Genomic DNA, 25,801 nt, shown 5'->3' with positions numbered 1-25,801 from the left:
ACAAAAACCATCACTGTCCAAATACTTATGGACCTGACTGTACAAATATTTTTGAGCACTAAGCAGATGCAGATAACGGCATGACATTACCCCCCTAGAATAATCTACAGCATCCAGGTGAAATTATGTACTAAAGAAAAGGCATAACTACATCATTATGCCAAACCTGAATAAAATCTTGACATTGTAGTAGCTACAGTATCGTGACTCACGCTCACACGTAGTTCAAATTTCCTTGTAAATCGTTAGCATGCATGCTTTGTTCAGATGAGATACACTGCTGTGAGGTGCAGACGGTGCTGGTCTAGAGGTGCAAGCTATGGAGAACACGATTTTGCAACTGCCCAGAGGCAGGTGGAGTCCCGCGAGCACTGCTCTCTCTATTTTTTACACACACACACACACACACACACACACACACACACACACACACACACACACACACACACACACACACACACACACACACACACACACACACACACACCCCTTGTTGAACCTGCCTCTGGGCATTATGTAACGGTGCTACCTCACCCTATGAACAGAATGTCTCTCTCATTAGAAAGACAAAGACATTTGACAGAAAACATATTTTGTGATGTTTTTATTATTGTACAATTTTACAGAAGTGTTTGTACAAAGGTTAGCAAAAAATGTACATGTTTTCCAGATTTTAAAAAAAAAAAAAAAAGAGAAAAAAAAAAAAAAAAAGGAAGAAATGAAAACTTGTAGCAGGGAAGTAAACCTTGCTTACTTTTCTGAAATGAAAATGTGTGAACCAGGTTTGCTGTTTAGGGTCAGAGTTTGGTCCAGGTCCAACGGCTTAATTCATAATCACTTGGAGATCAGAGTTCAAAGGTCAGGAGGTTTAGGAGCGGGTGTACTTTCCCCATATGTGTAGCATGAAGACCGAGGCGATGAACAGCAGACTCATTACAAGCACTGGCACCGGTCCACTAGAGAGAGAGAGAGAGAGAGAGAGAGAGAGAGAGAGAGAGAGAGAGAGAGAGAGAGAGAGAGAGAGATTTTGTTCACTTGTTCTGACAAATACCATTGTTACACTTTTTGTTTCCTTTCTTCTATTAATGCTTTGGCAACAGTTGTTAATTACAATTCATGTCAATAAAGACAGACACAAAACAAAAGAGAGACAGACAATGCCAGAGAGACAGGAAGACTTTTTTTTTTTACTTTTTACAGAGAGACAGGAAGAGAGAGAGAGAGAGAGAGACAGAAAGAGAAAAGGGGGATTGAAAGATAGAGAAACAGACAGGTAGACAAAGAAAGAGTAGGGTGAAAGAAACAAAGAGAGAGGGGAGAGATACAGAAAGACAGGGAGACAGGAAGAAAGAGGGGAGGGGGAGAGAGAGGGCAAGAGAGAGCATGCAACAGGGACAAAGATGGACAGAAAGGGAGAGAGAGACAGAAAAAAGAGAGCGCGAGAGAGAGAGACAGAGCAAGAGAGAGAGACAGAGGAGTTAGTGTGATGTTTCCACATGAAGCCTCTCCTGAACACAGCATGTTAACAGAAGGACCTCTAGTGGTCAAAACTTCACACGATTATATTTACACACAAAATCATACCATGAAGATATTATGTTAATTTTAGAGTTCCACCTTTCTTGAGAACTTTTTCCCTGATGGAATATATTCTCTACATGTTTTACAGATCAGCTCTCTCTGCTAGAGTATTTAGAAAGGTAAAAATCTATCTCTGGATTACTTATAAATCCAGAGCGGGGACGTTCTCTGACTGACAGCTCTGGTACGTCAATGATTCAGTCCCCTGGGCCAATCAGCTCTCATCATCGTGGTCATGTGATGCAGAGGAGGGGTAATTAGGCTTATAAACGGCGGTGAGTGGCATGGCGGTAATGAGTGGGATGGCTAACGAGCGGCTTTATTAAAAGAGGAACTGACCATCCCCTGGGTCGCTAGGCAGCAGTGTAACCATGTCGACCGAAGGCCCACCCCCCAGGCTTTAATTGATGTGACCTTTTCAGACAGGACTTTAATTAAGCTCCAAAACACACACGCGTGCGCACACACACACAAACACACCTCTCAGCCTAGCAAAAAGGAACTCGCACGGATTAACTCATCATGAGGCCCCTCAGCTGCACACCCACACACTTAGACTTGTGGTCTTAACACATCTGGGAGGAATGTATTTATAATACGAGACAAACGTCGGTCGATAAAAGATTCTAGGACATCAGAATGAATATATGCTGTCCGAAATCCCGATAAAATTCAATAACAGACGTGCGTTCTGATTACACGCGTTCTCCATGTCTTGTCAAGATCCTCTAACGATAGACCTGCGATTCAAGAAATTTACTACTACGATCCGGGCTCATGCAGGAAACAGGCTCATGTAAACACAAACATCCAACAACATGTGCTTCAGGTAAGAAGAATGTTTTTTCTGTCCACCATCACGTTTACGTTTCTGCTTCGCCCCACTCTCATGAGTTTTGCGTTATCCTATGCCTTCCTCCTATTGGCGCGTCTTAGACGAGTGTCATACGACAGCTCTAAATCTCAAACTCTGCAAACTTGGGAGGATCTTTAAAATGTCTCTAAATTACCGCAGATTTTGGCAAACACCCGTCAGGTGATGTCATCACAACACGCTTTCAGTCAAAAGCCCTCTTCGATTCAGGCGGGTCGAACAGGAGTACAGCTAAAAAGGTCTCATTTACTAACAAACATTACAAAGACCATGCTAAACAATTTTCAGATTTCCTGCAACTGTGATTTCGCCAATTCATCAAATAGTTTTCCACAAAAAAAAAAAAGAATAAATAAAACGTAAATTTTGAAAAGAGCTGCAGCAAAAAAGCAAAAAATAATTTTGTCTGCAACAATCACAAAAAAAAAATCTGGCAGCGGTGAACAGGGATTAGACATGATTTATTTTGCATTCTGGCATCCTTCTACTTTGCAGTGCAACGTGCTGCTTGTGTAATCGTAGGATTTTCCAGCTGTTTCTCCATCTTCAGAAACCTGGTGGTAACGTCTATCTGATGGGTGTGGGTGGGTGTGCAGGACGTTATGAACTCTGGACAGGAATTTAGGATTGCTGGGAAAATTTTGACATTTAGGTTATACTTTCCTCATATCACACTGGAATGGGGAAAAAGAACATTTTTTAACTGGTTAAGCATTATTAAAATAACATGTTCGTTCTGAAACAATTCAGCCATTTCATTCATGTTCCCCATCACGTTCAAATGAAAATTCTCTTTTTCCAGTTTTTTGGTTCCTGTAACGTTTCTAATCCCCGCCCGCAAGCACGTCACTTTACGTCTTCTCAACTCAAGACCAAAGATATATTCAATAGTGTGTGCCCCCCCAACCCCCCAGACTCTAAATAGCTAGGGCAAATTTTTATCTGGTTCTTCTCTCTACTTAATGTGCATTTTCTAGATTTTAGTTCATTACGATAATCACTATAATTAGATTTTATTAACCTATATTACTGAAAAATGGCTTTGGAGACAACTTTATATACATTATATACAAAGAACTGCCAGATATATTCTACAAAGAATATATTCTACAAAGAATCAGAACTATACATGGTGTATAGGTGTAGCATATAAGCATTATTACACACACATGCGCACACAAACACGCGCACACACAAACACACACATGCACACACCCCTGTATAGGATGCCAGTCAGCGGGAGCGATCAAATGAAGATGGGGTTGAACCCAAGAGACCAATTTCCTGTCGTTAAAATTTAATGTTTATCCTCATAAATGCTAAACCTCGCAGATCCCCCTGTCTCTCCCTTCTGTGTCACTTCCTATTGAGCTGAGGGATGAATTAAAAATGAGTAGCTGTGTGTGAGCGCGTGTTTGTTAACAGATTAAGCATCACTATTCATTTATTCATTACCTCAGCTTATGATCATAAAGCAGTAAATAGCTACAGCAGGACAGTGGGGTGTTTTTTTTTTGTTTTGTTTTGTTTTTTTAACAGAAGTGGACAAACCAGTAACCGGGCACCCAGGACAAGCAGACTTCATGTCTGGGTTTTTCAAGATTTCTTCTATTCCTAGCTGCCTGGCAGACAAAAAGGATCAACAACCGCAGAAAAGAAAGAGAAAAAAAAACAACAAAAAGAAACAACAACAACTCATTATAACTTAAGAAAAAAAGAAACCCAGGTGCAAAGCTGTCACATACTTCTCCAACTAGAAGAAAATAACAAGGACAGAACACCAAAGTTCAAAGTGGCCAACGACTTGCTGACTTTTTGTCGAGGGTCCAAATACGACGTTGGTCATTTGAACATTTGTTAGAAGTTGAGAATCATTAATCTGCGTTTCTCTTAGTTTGTTTGAACACAGTTTATAAGGGATCGTTCACCAAAAAATGAAAATTCTGTCATCAATTATTCACCCTCATGCTGCTGAATGAAACCTGGGACACTTCTGTCCCTCCATTTACAGTCCATGTAACCAAAACTTTCAAGCTCCAAAACATTCATAAAGGCCTTGTAAAATAATCCACGTGACTCCGGTGGTTTAATCCCAATTTTATGAAACTAAAATGGACTCTTTATTCATAAAATATCTTCACTTCCGCATAGATCTCCGATGCGCGTTCACGAGAGAACCACGACGCATACGTGGTGTTGAGGCAAGCGGACTTTTTTTTGTCAAGCAGACGTTCTCGTGGTACAACGGGACCCGGAAGCGCTGCACTGTTTACAGCAGAGGAAGAGGGACGCTGTACACAAACTGACTCACATAGAACAGTTTTTGTAACAAAGATGTCTGCAGATTTCAACATGGAGGAGGACTTGTGTCTCGTGTCAAAACAACACGCATGCGTCGTGGTTCTCTTGTGAACGCGCGTCGGAGATCTATGTGGAAATGAAGATATTTTATGAATAAAGAGTTTTATTCGTTTTTCTGCACACGCAAAACATTCGTATCGCTTCATAAAGTTGGGATTAAACCACTGGAGTAACACGGATTACTGTTACGATGCCATTATGAACGTTTTGAAGCCTGAAAGTTTTGGTTACATGGAGGGATGGAAATCGCCCAGGTTTCATTAGAAATGTGTTCATTTGTGTTCCGAAGATGAACAAAAGACTTACGGGTTTGAAACAGCATGAGGGTGAGTAATTGATGACAGAATTTTCATTTTTGGCTGAACTATCCCTTTAACTAGCTTGCAATATTTACTTAGCTTACTACACTACATTAGCTCACACTTTAGCCTCGTCAGTCAGGTCTCCAGGCAACCTAAACTTATGCCTGAGCAACACACTGGAGTTTTGTTTGTTTGTTTGTTTGTTTGTTTGTTTTTAACTTTTGCAGTGGGTTAAAATGAATTGACGACACTAACTCAGTCAAGCAAATACATGTGTGGGCTAAACAGAGAAATTTAGATTTTTGTAAAAACATGTGCGCCCATCAAAGCAATGCCATGTCACCATGCGTGTGTGGTGAGAAAAATTAAACTGAAATAATACTGACTAATAACATAACACCTCCTCCAGGCCAGACATCAACGGTCGAAAACACAGCCCGTCACTCGGAAACACGGCACATTTTAGAAACATAATCCGTGTTCATTACGGTTTCAGGATGGTATTTTTTTTTAAAATGTTTTTAATGGATGCTATTTTTTTTCCTGCCAGTAATGAGTAAAGAAAAGAAAAAAAAAACCACACTGACAGTTATGGAAACATTACAGAAGGACTTCTCAGTGACTGTTTCGCAGTATTAGAGCTACACTGACGCAAATGCGTTTACTTGCTACAAATACTTTATCTACAAATTAAAATCAGTCTTTCAGAAGATAAGAAAGCACTACAGGTTACGTCACTTAAATGACATTTGCTTCAAAATGGTTTTATGATTTAGGCTCACATGGTGTGAAAAATTAAAAACCTCTGCCCTTTGCTGCTCCTTGCTTCAAATGCTTGATGGCGATTTAAACAGTTCAATGCCGTGCGTGTTCACTTACACTTTGAGTCCTGGCGAGTCCTCAGTGTAGAAGCGCCACATGCCACCTGTACCCGCTGACGCTGTAGCTCTGCCAGCAGAACGCGTACCGCTACCAGTCGCTTTCCTGGGGGGGAAAAAAGGGGAAAACATAAAAACCATCAGACAATTTATGAATTAGACATTTCAACAACACAGATTCATGCTATTTATTAGATCTGAAAATGATAGTTACTCTTAGGACTTACAGTCCTGATTTAATCACTACTAAAGGTAAAACGCACTCCTGAGGAAGACACTAATCAGTCACTCTTGTTTCTGGTCATTGATCTAATCAAGACTGCTGTAATTTTATGATTTGACCTTTTTGGGGATGCAGTTGTTTTAACCATCAAGCTGTTTTAAATCGGGCAATTTACTCACTTTCTCTTAAGCAAATGCTAATTTTTGGAAGTAGAGAAGTTCTTGATTTGTTAATCCCCCCACCCACAAGTTTACAGATATTTTTTTTTTTAAAACACTTTGTACTCAAGTCTAACTTTAAGCAGCAGTTCCACCTCATCATCAGTCCACACATATGAATCATTATCTCTTTTGTTTGAGAAAATTTGACGTAGAATATTTTAGAATATTCCTTTCATGTTCAGGTTTTACATGTTATAGAACAACGATCGATTAACGGCACACCTCATTACGTCCCCACAGCACGCCGTCCGACGTTACCTCCAGAATTTCACATACCGACATACAGTTCGTCTTTGTTATGGTACCGTATACAGTTCTGTGTGTTTCATTTTTAAGTTTACGAACGCTTCAAGTGCTTTTAATTATTTGTCATGCTATACGTGTTAATAGACGACTGCTTGAAGCCGTGGGCTGTGTCCGAAACCGCGTACTTACCTTCTATATAGTAGCTGAAATACATGCATCTCGCCTACTGTATACTGTAGTGGGTAAGTACGCGGTTTTGTATGCAGCCGTGCTCTCGTTTGCCGTCAAACGGTTGAGCACTGCCGTGTGTGTCCTGTCGTAAAATGTGGCGAAAACTCACACACGACGTTAAGTGTGTGATTAAGGTGTGTACATGTCTGTAATGCACATCGATAATGCGACTAAAACAGGAACACTCCACATGTCTTAACTCCATTTGTGTTTTCTTCGAATATGCCTTTAATCGGATTAAGGTCATCAGTAATTGCTGTTTACATGCTAGTTTCTTAATCAGAGTATTGTCTTAATCGGGTTAATATCAGATTATTGTTGTTCATGTAAACGTACTGACTGTTTCTCTTGAGTTTCACATAGTTCACAAAGCATCATTACTAGGCTTGTGTGCTCACGTGTGCATTTTCAAATCATCAATTGTTTCATGTACACACACACACACACACACACACACACACACACACACACACATACATAAACATGTATAGACGCATACAGGGCCTTAAGTCTTGCTCGGAAAGATCACCATTTGTCAGTGGAGACTAACGTGGTGTAGATATACACACACACACACACACACACACACACACACACACACACACACACACAAAGTACTGTGCAAACGTTTTAGGCATCCTATTTTTTTTAGTACAAACTTTGTTATAGATTTGTATGTTATGACTTCTACATTATTGAGTCAGTACAAAGACATTTTAGATTCCAAAACATAGGTTTCTAGAACAAAATTAAATGTTAAAGGAAAATGTTTGTATGTCAGTAAAGAAAGCAGCATATTACATAAGAGAAACTTTTTGGACAAAAAACACAATGAAGGCTGCTGGGTTTTGCTGCAAAAATAAGAAGCGAGTGCGATAGTCAAAGTCTCCAGAAGAACCGTGTCTGGTTCTGCAAGATGCTCAAAAAAAAAAAAAAAAAAAAAAAAAAAAAAAAAAAAAAAAAAAAAAAACACTTTTCAGCTCATTTCCTTATAAAACTGCACTAATTCTTCTATTTTTATTTTTTGTCACATCAAATATTGACTTTGTTTCATTTACTACTATTTACAGTATTTTTATTTTAATGTAGAAACATTTCATTTCATTATTTTGAAGGCATCTTTGCATGTGCCTAAAACCTTTGCACAGTACTGTATTTTTATTCATATATTTTAGAAAACAGCATTTTCTATCCATTCAAACTATCCATATAGACGTATACAGGGCCTCAGATCTTACTCGGAAAGATCACTGTTTGTCAGAGGAGACTACTGTGGAATATAGAGACCCACAAGGTCCTAATGAGACTCAATGACACTTATACAGTATATTCAGCCAGAAATAGCTGCACATCTATGCAAATTAAAGGACTGTGTTATTCTTGAATCCCTGGAAATTTTTTTTCAGAAATTTGCCAGAAAACTAAATACTGATGCAGAATACTAATTTTACCCAAGAGCGTGAGTATTCGGTTACAATTTCGTTCAAGGGCCGGTTACATCAAATCCCTTGCGTACAAAATATCTGGATAATCAACTAACATCGACATTTGTGAAACAAACGTACTTTGCTGGGTCCACCAATGGACGACGATGCATACGAGCAACATTTCTAAAACTGTACGTGAAACAACATATACGTGTTTGTAACCTCTGGGTTTGACTGGTACATGAAGGCTGGCTGTCCTGTAAACTTACACTAGTTAACGAAGGATACTCAGAGCGGTATAAAATGGGATACTTCTCAGTTTGACAATGCAAACTCTCTCTCTGTGAAGTCTAGAGGTTTGTGCATATTGAATATACATCCAGCTGACAGACACGTTCCAGAATGAGAAAGGTCAGTAGATACATATAAATAAATCAACAGAGGTGTGATTTTACAGTGATTTATACAAGGTGGAAATATGCACTGTGCTTCATTGCGATTCCTAACCTCCTCCTGGAGCTGGTTATTGGTCAATTGGTAGTTTTTGGTCAATTTAAGGTTTAGTGAGAGCTCCTACCTCTGTCTCACTGTGGATCCTGCTGCTCTCGGGGCCACCGTCTTACTGGGGGAACGGCCAGAGGCGCCGACGCTTGATGCGCTTGCTGCGGGTCCAGGCTGAAATCAACATAAAAAAAAAAATTGAAAAAGTGTTGGAGATATCTCAGAAAACCATCAACCCAGACAGTCAACACAGGAGTTACTGAACCCTAGCATCATCACTTGACTTACAAACAAGACAATGACTACGTTTACACTGACAGCAATAATCTAATTATTGACCATATTCTGAATAAGACAATATTCTGATTAAGGTGTTTACATGAGTCTCTTTTAGAATATTCCTTTCATGTTCACGTTTTACATGTTATAGAACATAGATTCATTAACGACACACATCACGTCCCCACGGCACGGCGTCCAATGTTCCCTCCAGAATTTCACGCATCAATATACAGTTCGTCTTCGTTATGGTACCGTATACAGTTTTGGGTGATTAATTTTTAATTTTACGAAAGCGTCGTGTAGTTAATTATTTGTCATGCAATACATGCAAACAGACGACTGCTTGAAGCCGTGGGATGCAATCGAAACCACGTACTTACCTACTATATAAGCGCTAAAATACATGTATTTCGCCTACTACATACTGTAGTAGGTAAGTACGCGGTTTCGGACGCAGCTGTGCTCTCTTGTTTACCGTCAAACAGTTGAGCACTGCCGTTTGTACACGTGAAAACTCACACACGACGTTAATAGTGTGATTAAGGTGTGTACATGTCTGTAATGCACATCGATAACGCAACTAAAAAAGGAACACTCCACATGTCTTAATTCGATTTGTGTTTACTTCGAGTATGACCTTAATCGGATTAAGGTCATCAATAATCTCTGTTTACATGCTAGTTTCTTAATGCGAGTATTGTCTTAATCAGGTTAATATCGGATTATTGTTGTCCATGTAAACGTACTGAGTGACTCCAAATCAATATCAAAAACGGTTGTAGAAACACAAAACCCATGTTTTCAAATGGGTGTGTCAATACTAAGATTGAATCCTTATTGAAAACATGTAGTCCAAACTGAAGAGAACAAATCTGAGAAAAGACAGGCGCTTGAAATGTTCTGCATGGAGCAGTGGACCTCAGACTCAGTGCTGTTCTTGTATCCTGAGGAGGCTACTGAAAGGATTCATTCTGAAGGTGCCAAAACTTTTGAGAACACTGTTTTAGAGGGGAAACAACTGGACTACAAAATCATCAAATACAGCACGTTTAGGCTTATATATTTTTTTATTGCCACAAGAAGCACTTTTGTACACACAAGAGCTTTAAATAATTCGGGAAGTGTTTGCTATATGGAGTTAATGGTATAAACTTGTTCTGGTGGTCCACTCATTAAAAGCCACGTATGCAAAACTCCACAGCGTTAGCCAAGGTACTTTATATTAATCTTACAAAAATACACACTTTATATTGTGTGAACTAACTACTGAAACACGCGTAATGCGTTTGTAATACATGAGAGAATAACATGTAACATAAAAAAAAGACAGAAATAGCTGTTAGCCAGCCGAGTGTTACCGGTTAGCTGTTAGACCCTCTGGACAGCCTCGTTCCCTTACTGTAACTAAACCCGCATATTTCATTTAAACCCACTAGAAAACCCTAAGAATTTCTTTTTTATGAACTCACCATGTTGTTCTTGGCTTTTTTGCGAACGTTCGAGATTAAGACCTGAGCAGAATGATGGTCACTGGAAATGAAGTGACTGTAAAGAGAGGGCTATTTTCTGCTGACGATTTACTGAAAAGGCCACGACAACTCAAGGAAGGACCGGCTTAGCAGCCCATTTGATGCCTGTTTAAATTCTAACACACACAAAAAAACAACTGTTGAACAAATGTAGCTCCATTAAATAATATAATCAGATAATTAGAATTATTAATTATAATTATTTTATTGTTTACAATTATTTTATATGACGTTTAGTTTACATTTTCTTTAAAGCAGGCACGATTAAAGCGGGCAGAATAGACAGCGATGACAGGGATCCTACCTGGTGAGGAGGAAGACATTTTGGCTCCGAAAGACCGTTGTTGCCTATATTTATATGCGTTTAGTTGTACTGTATTACCTCTGTGTGGATTTTTTGAGCCATTATGGCTGCTAGTTAGTTACAGAACGTGGACTAATACAGTACCGGTGAGGGTAAGTATGCAGGTATTAGTTTTATAATTGTAATAGAACATGTTAATGTAGTTGGACTTCAGTGCTGATATTTTAATTGTAGCGTTAGCTATCTCATTTGTGTATTTGACTTGGACATCATCAATCTTTTAACAGTGATATAAGAGCTAGCCATGTCTCTCAGTCTAACTTTATAACTTAACTATAAAATTATTGTTGAAATACTAACGTTTGTGTCGTAGCTTTCTATTAGTCTAGCTAGCGTGGTGCACTTGTTTACATTTTGATAAGAGTTTGGTCCACTTGAAACTGGATGTAATATAGACAATCTACAGCCTATTTGTGGTTGGGGATTTAAATTAGAAACTTGGACGCCTCGATTTATTATTTTTTTTAGAATCTGTCAGCACTTAGTCCTGAAAAAAAAATGGTAAAGAGTTTGTAAATGTGGAGGAAAAACAGAGTCCCATACTTTAATTTTTTTTTCCAAGATAAAGCTGTGATTAAGTGTAAAACATGACTGCCAACCCAACATTTGGAACTGCAGAACCAGTTTTGCCAAGCCTGTTCAGGGCGGAGTAGCTCATGCTCAAATTGTTGCAAGAAGTCCCTAGATGACGCAGCCAACTAATTTGCATATTCATCGAACTGTCATGAACATTTGCATATCAAAACGTATTATATTGTTGATCACTGATTGGTGTTTTGGATTAATGTGGATCACTGATTGGTGTTTTGGATTAATGTGGATCACTGATTGGTGTTTTGGAATAATGTAGATCACTGATTGGTGTTTTGGAATAATGTTGATCACTGATTGGTGTTTTGTATTAATGTAGATCACTGATTGGTGTTTTTTGAATAATGTAGCTCACTGATTGGTCTTTGAGAATAATGTTGATCACTGATTGGTGTTTTGGATTAATGTAGATCACTGATTGGTCTTTGTAAATAATGTTGATTACTGATTGGTTGTTGGGAGTAATGTAGAGCTGCAACAACTAATTGATAATAATCGATTATGAAAATCGTTGTCAACGAATCTCGTTATCGATTAGTTGGTCTGCGCTCGGCATGGGGTACATTTACTCACTACATTACTTCTATTCTGAAAACACGCTTCAGAGAGTAAATACTAAAGTTGTGCCCCAAATGACGTACTATACACTTACACTATGCAGTATGTACTCTACTGTCTAGTGTGTGAATTTTAGGTAATAGGAATTTTAAGGTAATATCGTCTCAAAAAGAACACTAGCGGTTTTTATTAACCGGAAGTATAAGCCGCTTCCTAGTCGACGGTGCATGACGACATACGCAAGTAATGTGACACTAGCTTTAGCGTAATACCCAGAGTCAATGATGATGACTTTCTTCAGTTTACTGTTTATGTCAATGTTACCTTTTATTCCCAACATGACCTCAGTCACCATCAGAGGGAGGCAAAATCGTCACGTAACTCAGGAAGAAAGTCCTCTAAGACAGGGGAACATTTTATATTAAACACAGCAGAGATCAAACAGTGCTGCACGAGCACAAAGTTATGTTTAAATCCAACATGCTCCACTGTGTGTAAGGGGCAGGGGAAACTGGTGGAAGTTGCTTAAAAAGTTTAGTTTAATATAGGTTTATTGTCATTATATGCTGTATTTGTGCACTTGCAGTGTAAATTCTGTAGTTTATTATAACAGAAGTGGTCTATTAGTAACGAGGCCTTGTTGCTCCTCACGCGCGGTGTAGACGCACTGATACAGAGTGTAGCGCAAGTAAGATCTGTAATGTCTAATTAAAACACTACGATCACAAGTAAACACAAGTAAAATAATATGTCTAATGTTGATCACTGATTGGTTGTTGGGAATAATGTTGAACACTGATTGGTTCTTGGGAATAATGTTGATTAATGTTGATCAGTGATTGGTTTTTGGGAATAAGGTTGATAGGGATTGGTTGTTGGGGTAATATTGATCAGTGATTGGAAAAATGGTGATCTAGTGACAAATTTGCAGTCTAAGTTTCATATTTGACAAAGAATGGTTTCTTTCTAATATTTCTGTGTTTGAGAAAATCCGTTCACACACTTTTTGCGAACTGGCTAACAGAACGTGGATTTTTCTCTTCCTATTTGATCGGCAATTCCTTGCCACAGCAACTCCCTCTTATCAATATTTTTGTAGTCGCTGTGGTGATATTATAAATTTCTTGGTGTTCAGACACCAAAAACGTCAGCAGCACAGCGTTCATCTTGCTTCTTGCTTGCACCTTCTTCTTCTTCTTCTTCTTCTTCTTCTTCTTCTTCTTCTTCTTCTTCTTCTTCAATTATCGATGTGTGCTAGACAGTCTAGACTGCAAGACAGTTTTGTACTTGAGCGCCACCAAGTCGTGGTTTTTATGTAACTTCAGCGGCTCCGGGCACGTGAACAATAGTGCGAATCTCGTTGGTCGGGCAGTTCTTAATACGTCACACCAAAAAAAAATAAAACGAACCCCGAGACTATAAAAAAAAAAACTTACCGCTTAAACTAAAGCTCCACCTTTAAACACATTAAATACAGACAACAAATATAGTTTAATAGGCAAAATAATGAACAAACTCAAACGGAAGTGATAACGGTTAGATTTTGCTGTTAGCTCCTAAAAAAAAAAAAAAAAACTAAAGGGCAAAAAGCTTGTTTTCTCACTCACCATTTTCCAGTAAACATTCATTGTCATATGAATGAGAACTCCAACTCTGAAATGGTGGAGACAGCAAACACTGGACTAAAAGTTCCATAATGCAATGCGCTATACAAAAAAGGCTTTAAGGGGTTTTTCAGCAGTACCTATTCTGGCTTGCTTTGTTCATCATACAGTACATGATTTTCCCATTGGGCTGACTTGTTAGTGAAGCTGAACAGTCCTGAGGCCAGGATTTAAAATCTTTTGATTTACATTGTGTTGCAGCAGAAGCATGGTGCGAGTGGTCTTTTTGCACCCTGATTTGGGAATAGGAGGTGCGGAGCGGCTGGTGGTGGATGCAGCTGTAGCTCTGCGTTCCCGTGGATGCAGTGTCCAGATCTGGACAGCACATTATGATTCACAGCACTGCTTCTCAGAAACACTCTCGCCGGACCTGCCCGTGGTGTGTGTTGGCGACTGGTTGCCCACCAGTGTGTGTGGGTACCTCCATGCCATCTGTGCCTACCTGCGCATGATTTATGTAGCTCTCTACCTGGTGTTTCTCAGCGGAGAGGAGTATGATGTCGTTTTCTGTGACCAGGTAATCTTTCATTCTCTCTGACTTTGCCTCTTTTACTCTGTTTTTTTCTTCAGTCTGATAAAAAACTGACGAGAAGAGTAGTTTTTGTGGACAGATATTTTTGGAAATGAAAGTGGTTTCTATGTCCAAATTTAGCTACCAAATAAAACATGAGGAAATGCGGATAAAACTGGTTACTACAAGTTACTAATTAACTACTTGTTAAACATCTCTCTTAGGTGTCTGCATGTATTCCTGTCTTGCGTCTGGCGCGCCACAGGAAGAAGGTCCTCTTCTACTGCCACTTCCCCGATCAATTGTTAACGGAGAGGCGTTCTCTTCTCAAGCGTCTCTACCGTGCGCCCATAGATCGTCTGGAGGAGTTGACAACCGGCATGGCCGACCTCGTCGTAGTCAACAGCAAATTCACCGCCAACATCTTCAAGGAGACCTTCCCCAATCTGGCTGCGATTCAAACAGATGTCCTTTACCCCTCTCTGAACACGTCCACTTTCGATCAGAATGTAGGCGACCTTGAGGGGCTGATCCCTGAGCACCGGCGCTTCCTTTTTCTCTCAATAAATCGCTATGAGAGAAAGAAAAATCTGCCGTTAGCATTGCAAGCGCTGGCTGCGCTGAGGGGGCGGATTTCAACTCGCCAATGGGAACAGGTACACCTGGTTATGGCAGGAGGCTATGACGAGCGGGTGGCTGAGAATGTGCAGCACTATGCCGAGCTGCGCTCTCTAGCCGCCTCTCTTGGCCTGGAGGAGCACATCACCTTTCTGCGCTCTTTCTCTGACCACCAGAAGGTGGCACTGCTAAGCAAAAGCACATGTGTCCTTTACACGCCCAGCGGTGAGCACTTTGGAATCGTACCTGTTGAGGCCATGTACATGCAATGCCCCGTGATTGCTGTAGCCTCTGGAGGACCTCTGGAGTCTGTGGCAGATGGAGAGACCGGCTACTTGTGCCAGCCCACAGCTGAAAGCTTTGCCGAAGCCATGCAGCGATTTGTGGTTGACCCGGAGCTTAAGCAGCACATAGGGAAGGCAGGAAGGGAAAGGGTGCTAGGGCGCTTTTCTCTGCAAGCTTTCACCGATCAGCTTTACCAATATGTCATCAGTTTGATCAACTAATCCTTTGACACCCTTCTCCTGTTATTCCACTGACCTGGTTCTGAAAGAATGCACTCTCTCTAATTAAAGAAGAGAGCTGTGAACATAGGAAATTGACCTGTCAAACATTTGAGCTGGAGTGACAGTACAAGACAGAGCCAGAATGTGGAGCAGCTTCTGACTGAGAGGTTAATGATTTACTCTTTGTGGGACATTGTGTGTGTGTGTGTGTGTGTGTGTGTGTGTGTGTGTGTGTGCACATGTGTCATCATCTCAGCATATGTATGTGTATGTTTTTTATCCATGGACCATTAGAATGTTTCTGAGACAGAAGTTGATCTTCATGTAGACCTTCAAGTATCCTAGAGTTTGTGTAGTTCTATCAATGAGAGATGTTTAGATGTTTATTTTGGTAAATAGGAGACGTCTTATGATGTCATTACGTGGAAAGTTTCTAGACACAGGACCACAATTTTATACACAGTGCTGTGAAAAAGTATTTGCCCCATCCTGATTTCTTCGAGTTTTGTGTATATCTCGTACTAAATAGTTTTAGTTTTTGAACTACAACATAACACAAAGGCAACCTGAGTAAACACGCCATGCAGTTTTTATTTATTTATTTTATTGAAGCAAAAAAAATCCTATCATACATGTGGAAAAACTAATTGCCCCCTTAAACTTCAAATCTGGTTGTGCCACCTTTATCAGCAGTAAATGCAACCAAATGCTTCCGATAACTGGAGATCAGTCTTTCACTTACTTCTAGGACTAGGATTTACTCCTATGCTTTGGATCATTGTCTTGCTGCATAATCTACTCGTGCTTGAGTTTCAACTTGGGGACTAAAGACCGGACATTCTCCTTTAGGATTTTCTGGTAGAGAGCAGAGTTCATGTTTCCATCAATTATTGTAAGTTGCCCAGACCCTGAAGCAGCAAAGCATCCCCACACCATCACACTTCCACCACCATGCTTGACCACAGGTATGATGTTCTTTTTGTGGAATTCTGTGTTGGTTTACACCAGATGTAACGGGACTCCTGTTTTCTTAACAGTTCCACTTTCCACTCCTCAATACACAGAACATTCTCCCAAAAGATGTGAGGATTATCAAGGTGTGTTTTTGCAAAATTCAGAAAATGTTCTTCTGGGTTAGCAGTGGTTTTCACCTTGCCACTCATCCATGGATGCCATTTTTGCCCAGTGTCTTTCTGAGAGTGGAGTCATGAACAGTGACCTTTACTGATGCGAGAGAGGCCTGTAGGTCCTTTGATGTTGTCCTCGGCTCTTTTGTGACTTGCTGGATGAGTAGTTGCTGTGCTCTTGGAGGAATTTTGGATGGTTCATTACTGTGCCGAGTTTTTCCATTTGGAGATAATGGCCCTAACTGTGTGTTTTTTTTTTTTGTTTTGTTTTGTTTTGTTTTTTTTAATCCTAGAATGTTTTAAATAGTTTTGTAACCCTTCCCAGACTGATGTATTTCAATCACCTTCTTCCTCATTTCTGGAATTTCTTTCAACTTTGGCATAGTGTGTTACTGGGTAAGACCTTTTAACCAGCTTCATGCTGTTGAAAAAGTTCTACTTAAGTGTTGATTTGATTGAACAGGGTTTGCAGTAATCAGATCTGGTTGTGTCTAGTCCAGCTGAACCCCATTATGAATGCAGTTTCATAGATTTGGGGAATTAGTAACTACGGGGGCAAATACATTTTCACACAGGCCCACTTGGTATTGGATAACTTTTTTTGCTTCTATAAATAACATTAACAGTTAAAAACTGTATTTTGTGTTTACTCAGGTTGCCCTTGTTTAATCTTAGATTTTGTTTTAGTTTCTGAAACAATTTAGTATGAGAGATGCACAAAACCAGCGGAAATCAATTTGGGGGCAAATACTTTTTCACAACATTATTGGTTTGGGATTGTTATTGACTGTTTCCTCATGAGTGATTTAATGAAACTGTTATCATTAAACAGAATGGTGCACTATATTGTGTTTGCTACTTATCAGAGGTGTTATGTCACTACTGCCACTATCTGTATCTGTTTATTGCTCCAAAATATCTGTAATCCATTTTAAATCCAAAGTGGACTTAATCTAAACCTGAAGGGTTTTTTGTGTGTTGGACAATAACATATTCTCCAGTTAGATTTTTATATTTATTAGTTCACTAGTTTATACATTCATTTATACATTGCAATTAATGTTGAATCAGTGCAGACATTGGCCAACGAGTAGACGTGCAAAAAAAAGTTGCAGTATTTATTCATGGCAACCAGTAGCAACAACTGAAGTGTAGCAGTAATGACTAGAGGCCTGTTCACACTGGAACGTTTTTTTTTTTTCAGCACGTTAAATGGTCCGTTTTCCGATGCGTTTTTTTTTGTGTGTGTGTGTGTTCACACCCAGGTGTTAAACACGAGCAACGTGCTGAATGAAAGTGCAAATTCACTCCCTGACAGTAGATGGCGCTTATTGAAAAGTAGAAATACCCCGGTACACAAGGTGGTGCTGCACAACTTTTCGTTTCTGACACCTGCTTAAGAAGAAGAAGAGAGCCAATATTTCTGTGTTTGAGAAAATCCGTTCACACCCTTTTTGCGAACTGGCTAACAGAACGTGGATTTTTCTCTTCCTATTTGATCGGCAATTCCTTGCCACAGCAACTCCCTCTTATCAATATTTTTGTAGTCGCTGTGGTGTTATTATAAATTTCTTGGTGTTCAGACACCAAAAACGTCAGCAGCACAGCGTTCATCTTGCTTCTTGCTTGCACCTTCTCCTTCTTCTTCTTCTTCTTCTTCTTCTTCTTAAATTATCGATGTGTGCTAGACAGTCTAGACTGCAAGACAGTTTTGTACTTGAGCGCCACCAAGTCGTGGTTTTTATGTAACTTCAGCGGCTCCGGGCACATGAACAATAGTGCGAATCTCGTTGGTCGGGCAGTTCTTAATACGTCACACCAAAAAATAAAACGAACCCCGAGACTATAAAAAAAAAACTTACCGCTTTGACGCCACAAGTTTTACGCGTGGGTGTGAACACTCCCGTTGACAGCAATTGATTTAGACACGGGGCGTCCCAGTGTGAACAGGCCTTAGGAGTGCAGATATAAAATATTAGTACAGTACAGGTTGTGAAAAAACATGAATGTACTGCAGACTGAGAGGCAGGGACACAGCAGTGTCTGAGGGAGACGAGGTGTGTTCTCTGATGAGGTCCATCAGGTTCTATTCTATCTCTCCTCTCCTCTTGGTTATTGTTAGGTTAATGTTCTTCTTTCTCTGCCTCCCTTTCCCCTGGACCTTAACATCGTTCAATTTCTCATCTGAGACAAATTAGAAATATGGCATATTATTTTCTCAAAAATGTACAGACCATTTACATTTACAGCATTTGGTGTTCACAAGCATGGAAAAAAAAAACATTAGAAGTAAGACCAGATAAACTTGGTGGAGTACCAAACCAAATATTTTACTCAAGTACAAGTAAAACTACATATAATAGTAATGTTAATAATTACTTAAGAGTAATAAAGTATACAATAAGAAGACTACTCAAGTAGCAAGTTCTGATTAAAGTGAAGGGAAAATCCTGAATCTCAGACTACATGGAGAACTGTAACTCACACCTCTCTTTGAAAGTCGGTCCTGTTTATTTGATATAAAACTTGGGTTCAAGATGAAGCAGCATGTCGAGTCCTGTGATGGGTACAATAACACACAACCGGTCATTTTCAACACAAAATCTCCAACACACACCCCAAAAACAAACATATTCCCCAACAGTTGACTATCTTTAATGTCACAACATGTTAACAACACAAACTTGTCAGCATCTGCATTTAAACAAGACGACAGAGAACAAACGAACTGTGTAAGGATAGAAGAACAGAAAAGAAAGTGTGTGTACAGAGATAGTGAGTGTTTTGTATGTTAGAATGTTTGTGTGTGTGCGTGTTGACACGCCCATTTTCCCCCTCTCCAGAACTCCGCATTCAGACCTCTGCAGTGTATCGCGAGACTCACCACCTCATTATACGTGATATAAACTAATTATTAAAACTACATATATTCATTAATATTGAACAGTAACAGAAGAAGGCCACTGAATGTAGTGAAGTAAAAGTACATATCTGTGTTTAAAAATGAGCTTGAGTAAGAGTATAAGTATGGCCAATTAAATCTACTTTGAAAAGTACTACCCACCTCTGATACCAAAATGTATTTTTGTTAAAGACGAAAAGCCGGAGGCACAAGTTAATATTTTTCCTGCGGACTTTATTACAGCACCATCTTTAATTTCTTAACAGCGATGGATACTATATAACGCCGTTCAGGCCTGTACATCTGTTTTGTTGGCAGTTCCAGAGCACAATTTCTTGTGTCTCATTAACACAAGACTTATTAAGGTCTTGAGATTATCTGGGTGTTGATTGGGTCTTAATCATGCATTATTAGAGAGCGCTTATGAGGCTAGCAAGAGCGTAAATCACAGGAAAGTGTTATGTGATAACCTTTAGAGAATGCAGAGGTTACAGAGCAGTGATGTCATCTTTTTCTCATACAGGTATCAGCTCTTTGGGTGTGAAAAATGACAATCATGAGAGCAAGTGGTACAAAGGCAAGTCTCGACAGACATTGTGCTGCGTTTTTTTTACTCAGTGTGGCCCCGAACTGCCTATTTTGACAAGAGGAGGCCATGTGATGGATGTGCAGAACAACCAAGGATCATTGTTTTTGTCTGGCAGGTGATTGTCAGCACGGTGCTACAATGAAATGAAACCGCCATGAACGTTATTGCTTCAGTCACCACCAGTCAAGATATCTTGCCTCAAAAGGCTTTGTCCAGCTCAGCATCTATATCTTGTTCTGAAATGCTACTAGTGCTTTATGTATTAAAAATTTGCTTCCTATTAGAGTAATTAAAATTGAAAGCCGAAGGGAGTGTGTCTCGACTCAATTCAGATAGCTGTGGCAATCTTAATTGGGTGATATAAAAACATTATCAATGAAAGTTCGGTACTGGCCAGGTCTTGAAGAATTTCCTTTGTTGGAAAACTTACAGATTTACCTCTGACTGTTGCAAAGTTGGCCCTAGACACACCTTCCAAAAATGCTAAATACAGATCTCACGGATAGCGTCACCACTGCAACAATTACACACATTTTTTAGTTTGTTTATGTTGACTGTGCACCATACAAGCTCCTGTGAGTTAGCTGTAGATAATGTATTAGAACAAGCTCATAACTATAAACCTATGATTTGAATTCCAGCCAGCACTACTGTCAGAGAGGGACAAAATTCATCTATACCTTCAGACCAGTATCACTGTATCACTATACAGTACAGTGCCTTGCAAGTATTCACCAGCTTGAGCTTTTCCACATTTTATAGTGTTACAACATACACTATATGGCCAATGGTTTGTGGACATCCCAAAAGTGTTCAGTGAGGCTGAGATCAGGGCTCTTTACAGGACACTTGAGATCTTCCACTCTTGCATCTACACAAAATAACCCATAATCCTACAAGTGTTTTTAGGATTCAATATAGCTTGCAAAATTCTTAACAAATTGTAACTAACTTGTCGGGCAAGGAGGAGGCAGGAACCGGCTGAATGTAAACAAAACCTTTAATAATTAATATGACTCAAACATAACATAAAACACACAAATGAAATACAAAGCGCAAGTGTGTGTGTCTCTCTCCCGCTCTGGTGCTTCCAGCCGCTTCTTTATCGCTCTCTCCTACTGATTAGACAACTCGGTGCCAGGTGTGCGTCCTCACAGCCTGTCCCCTCCCTCCTCCTCTTCACACTCCCCCATGGCCAGATTCAGGCCTTGGGCCTGACATACACCCCCTCTCACCCTTTTTGGAACGGTGGTGCTGCCCTTTCTGCTGTGTCCTTCAGCATCCTGGATGTGAAAAGAGAGACAAGGGGAGAGAGAAGGAGTGAACAGGAGAGACAGCGAGAAGGACAGAGAGGAGAGATAGAAAAACCACTCTGGCCCCCAGACATGCTGTCGTCTGGTCCTCAGCCAGCTGGGAAGCGATCCCCCACGATGTATGGCCATGGCACTGGACTTCCTTATGGACAGCTACAGCTCCTCCCCTTTTCAGGTGGAAGGCAGTCGCACTGCCACCTCCGGCGGAAGGCAGCAGTTCATCTGCCTCCTAGTGGTCGGCAGTGACTTTGCCATCCTCCCCTGCAACGGCTCCAGCACCACCACCTCCTTGGCGCTAACCCTCCTGGCACCATCCTCCCACAGCGATGAGGGCTCACCGACAGCATGTCTCTCCTCCTTCCTGGGTTTTGGCACCAAGGTAAAAAACCTTAAAGAAGTCAACCATCCACCAAAGTCAGTGCTTTAGGAGGGCATTAGTCAGAGAAGTAACTGAAAGAATCAGCAAGATCCACAGCTCAGATGAGATGAGAGAAGCTGTAGGGACAGGACAACCATAGCCAAGACAATCTACAGAGCTGGGAAATCCCATTTGAAGCTTGCCACAAGCCATGTTGGAGACTCAGAAAATGTGGAAAAAGATTCTCTGGACCTTTTGGATTTTACTAATCCAACACTGTTCATCACCCTGAAAACATTATCAGCACAATGATGCATGCTGGTGGTACCCCCATTTTGAGAGTTATCCTTGGCCTCTTGTTTGGCAACTTACATGTTGCATGCAGTGAGAATTCTAGAAAGGATTACAGAATATTCTCAATATTTCAAAGGTTGAAAGGTGTCTAGTCACTGTGATTGCAACTTGCTTCTGTATTTAACCTTCATGTTCTGTCCACTACTGTAGCATCGAGCGCAGGAGCACCAAACACACTGACACATGGAGTAGGTGAAAGAAACTATTTAATGATGCTTTGAGATATTTATTGATACATACATATATACCTTGTTTTATGCTATGTACTTCTGTTTCTATTTTCTTTTCCCATGTAAAGTGCCTTGAGAGGCCTTTTTAAAGATGCTACATAAAATAAAAATATTATTATTATCATCCAAGTATGCTACTTTGAAGGCCATAGGATGATATCCATGAGCCATTGCAATGTTGTGGGTACTCTGTGGAGCCCAAAAGGGAGGAACCAGTATTTCAGTACAGTGTCCAGTACAGATTTTTTGTACATGCAACAACTGACACAAATCCACAATTGGTTTAGATATAAGGGGCATACCTTGGTCTGTCAGTAGGTCTAGGGATCTAGGGATCTCGACTCAACTGAAACGCATCACAAGTTCCTGGGAAATGATTTCCTCAGGAGGCGTGCCCCCGGACAACAGGTGGCATAGTCCACAATTAACAGGATATACTCATGACCTCACGCTGACTTCGGCAGCGGCCCTACAAGGTCCATTCCTATCCTTTCCAACAGAACCCTGTTGATGTGCAATGGAATTCGAGGGAGGGTTTTTAGGGAACAGTTAGTTAGCACTGTGGACACCACTGATAGAAATTTTTAACCTCTGCTTCCATGCCTTCCAGTGGAACCTATCCTGTACTCTTTCCAGTATGTCATTTTTTTTTTAGCATGGCACCATGAGGAGGTGGAGCTTCTGGCCATGGCACTCCTTACAGAACTACAGGAGGCCTCACTTAATGAGGAAGTAGGAGGCTGGCAATGTTTGTCCTATGTGTATGTGGTGCCCGTCTAATTCCAGCACCTGGCTCCAGCAGGGTTTTTCTCAGTCGTCCTCCAGTTTGCCTTTTTAGATTGGGGAAGGATGGGGGGGAAACCCCGGCCAATCTTTCCCTATAAGAAGAGGCAAGGGTGGGTCAGGCATTGACCCAATGGGGAGAGGCCACTCACCTGTTCAGCCCACCAACCTTCCTAGATGGAAATGCGCTCAAAGGTGTGTAGATAAGCTTCAACATCATCATCACTAGTGAGTTTGGGGAGTAGATGGAGGGCATCACAACATGGGTCAGGGAGGGGAGTGGCTGACACAGAGTTTGCCTCATGGGAGCGCTTATATTCACTAAGGTGAGGTACTGGCGCTGTGCTGTTTTAGGCATGACACAGGAGGTTGGCATCGTGGTGGCCTCATGGTGGAAGAACGGTGGTGACATAACAGCTCTGAGAAGCGATTAATTCCGCAGCATGATTGGCTCATCTAGGCTCAAATTTGGAATGTTTAGAGGAAGAGAAAATCGTGTTAATTCTCGACCAGTTTCTCTTCACCCCACTCTGAGAATCCCCTCTCTTCATCCATTGCCATGTTTTCTTACTGTTCTCCCCTCTCCTGCCATGTGCACCTTAGCTGTCCATAACAGTGGTACTGAGCTGTCACCATCTGTTCAGCACCACTGTGTCTGCTTGGGGAGGCACAGTCTGCTGCTTGGGATGGGGCAGAACAGCCCATCGCCAAGCTACTAAACAATTCATTGTATACGTTGAAGAGATTATCTAAATGAATTCATTATTGGGGCAAGGATGGCAGGAGCTACAGTCACATTAGTGTTTCTGTAGGAACAGGGTAGGGAATTAATCAATAAATACACACATTTATTGTCTGAGATGCTTGTACTGTTAGTGTGATGCCAAGGGAAAAACAGAATCACAAATGTTCTTTAGGTGATTGAGAATGTCATTGCAGGATATGATGACATGGCGAAAAGTATGCTGGACCAACGCCTCAATAGGACACCTTATGTTGTTGTTTTTTATTTAATAGCTCACCTGCCAGTATATGGCAGCACATATGCTATAAAACCTCAGTCTTCAATGAAGTCTTCCCAGTCTGGATTAAACTTTTTAAATCTCTCTCTCTCTCTCTCTCTCTCTCTCTCTCTCTCTCTCTCTCTGACTCTCTCTATCTGACTCTCTCTCTCTCTCTCTCTCTCTCTCTCTCTCTCTCTCTCTCTCTCTCTGTCTCTCTTTCTGTCTCACACACACACTCCCAGACATACATGCAGAGTGATAGTTCATCCCTGCCGCATGTAAAAGACAAGCCTCAAACGATTTGTATTCATGACCTGCCTTTTAGTGTTTTCGTACATGGTACACAATAACAAATTATAGATTTCAAATTTTACTGCTTCCATAAAATATTCTGTGCTATTAGCATATTTCTAGCCTGGGTAATTGATGTACTGTGTGGCATGAGTTTTGATTTACATTTGTAGCATAAAACAATCTCGTTGCGGCGCTTTATTAAAGCAATCACTAATATATCACTGTGCAGCGTTATGGACGGAATGATAGGCTCAATAAAGGCAGATGTTTATCACTAAAGATGATAAATGATGAAATAGATAATAAAAAAAAATCAGAAAAAAATCTCCTTTGCAGCCGAAGAATTTTAACGCGACTTGACAAATATATCTTGTTCATACAAGGGTTTGGTGAGAAGGGATTAAGACTGTTCTCGAAAATGTACGCTAAGGCAACTAATAATTTTGTAGTGGGAGTTTGAGCATTGCTGCACATATGTGTATAAGAGTGTATGTATGTTTTCTAAGTAAACTATGAACAATAATTTGCACTTTGGCCCAGACATTTTAAGCTGATCCTGTTCTCGGTTCATCCACACTGAGGGTTTTCCCTTTCTTTTTTCTTCCATTCAAGCATATTTTGGTCTCAGATGATCAGCTCTTGTTGCCTCCAGAGTTCTTAGTGAATGTGTGTGTGTCTGAGAGAAAGAGAGTATGAACCGTGGGAGCTGCTGATTGCCCCTGGTGATACTGGCTCGTTTCCAGCCCTCAGCCGACCCCTAATCAACAAGCTGTCAGTCAGCTGGTGAGAGTGACACTCTGTATTCACTGCTCTCTAGAGAGCCCCGATTAGTCAGATACACACACACACACACACACACACACATTACAGCAACCTCAAATATCCACCCACTACTATCCAGCCACCTCACACACACAAACCATCCAACCTGCACTTGTCCTACTACCGTCATGCTGTGCATCTAGATGGTACGCTCAGCCAGAAGCAAACATCTGGCTCAAATATGCATTTGTGTGTGAAACGTTTATGTCCAATAAATAGCGTGTGTGTGTTTGTGCGTCCACCTCAGGGGAGTGTAATCAGTTAGAACAATCACGTAAGACTGGCAGCGGCTGGCAGGGTGTCAGTAATGCCCACGGCCCAGCTGGAAGGAAGCTTCTCACCTGAGTAGGGATCACGTCAATCACACTCCTTTCCTCCCTCTTCCCTCGTCCCCTCCACGCACACACTCCACCTATTTACCTCTAGACAAAAGCACAGTGTGGCGTGAGTGTGTGAGTGCACGGTGCGATGGCAGAATAGATTGAGCTGTCAGATCAGTTGCTCGGAAGGAAGATTAATAACCGGCACAAACAATAACAGCCCTGCTATCACCATAA

General features: G+C 40.7%; 2 protein-coding genes across 5 annotated transcripts; one reads left to right on the top strand and one right to left on the bottom strand.

Moving 5' to 3' along the window:
* Nucleotides 1–589: 589 nt before the first annotated feature.
* On the bottom strand, nt 590–10,754 carry sec61b (SEC61 translocon subunit beta). The gene is made up of 4 exons (XM_017453756.3): nt 10,597–10,754; nt 8,922–9,019; nt 5,998–6,102; nt 590–956 (listed from the first exon to the last, which is right to left on the bottom strand). The coding sequence occupies exons 1-4, from the start codon at nt 10,597–10,599 to the stop codon at nt 869–871; spliced, it is 294 nt and encodes a 97-aa protein (XP_017309245.1). The 5' UTR covers nt 10,600–10,754; the 3' UTR covers nt 590–868.
* A 200-nt stretch (nt 10,755–10,954) lies between these two features.
* On the top strand, nt 10,955–20,386 carry alg2 (ALG2 alpha-1,3/1,6-mannosyltransferase). 4 transcript variants are annotated; one of them, XR_008393297.1, is made up of 4 exons: nt 10,955–11,112; nt 14,035–14,350; nt 14,569–15,635; nt 20,021–20,386. XR_008393297.1 is itself a non-coding variant. In XM_017453751.3 (3 exons), the coding sequence occupies exons 2-3, from the start codon at nt 14,042–14,044 to the stop codon at nt 15,466–15,468; spliced, it is 1,209 nt and encodes a 402-aa protein (XP_017309240.1). In that variant the 5' UTR covers nt 10,955–11,112; nt 14,035–14,041; the 3' UTR covers nt 15,469–17,439. The 4 variants fall into 4 exon arrangements, 3 of the variants coding, with proteins under 3 accessions (XP_017309240.1, XP_017309242.1, XP_017309241.1); XM_017453751.3 differs by lacking the exon at nt 20,021–20,386 and having other exon boundaries at nt 14,569–17,439; XM_017453753.3 differs by lacking the exon at nt 20,021–20,386 and having other exon boundaries at nt 10,964–11,112; nt 14,038–14,350; nt 14,569–17,439.
* Nucleotides 20,387–25,801: the final 5,415 nt, after the last annotated feature.

This window comes from Ictalurus punctatus, chromosome 23 (assembly GCF_001660625.3).
Source record: "Ictalurus punctatus breed USDA103 chromosome 23, Coco_2.0, whole genome shotgun sequence".
In the NCBI taxonomy this organism is placed as follows: domain Eukaryota; kingdom Metazoa; phylum Chordata; class Actinopteri; order Siluriformes; family Ictaluridae; genus Ictalurus; species Ictalurus punctatus.
Note: the sequence above shows the minus strand (reverse complement) of the source record. Positions and strands in the feature narration are given on the sequence as shown.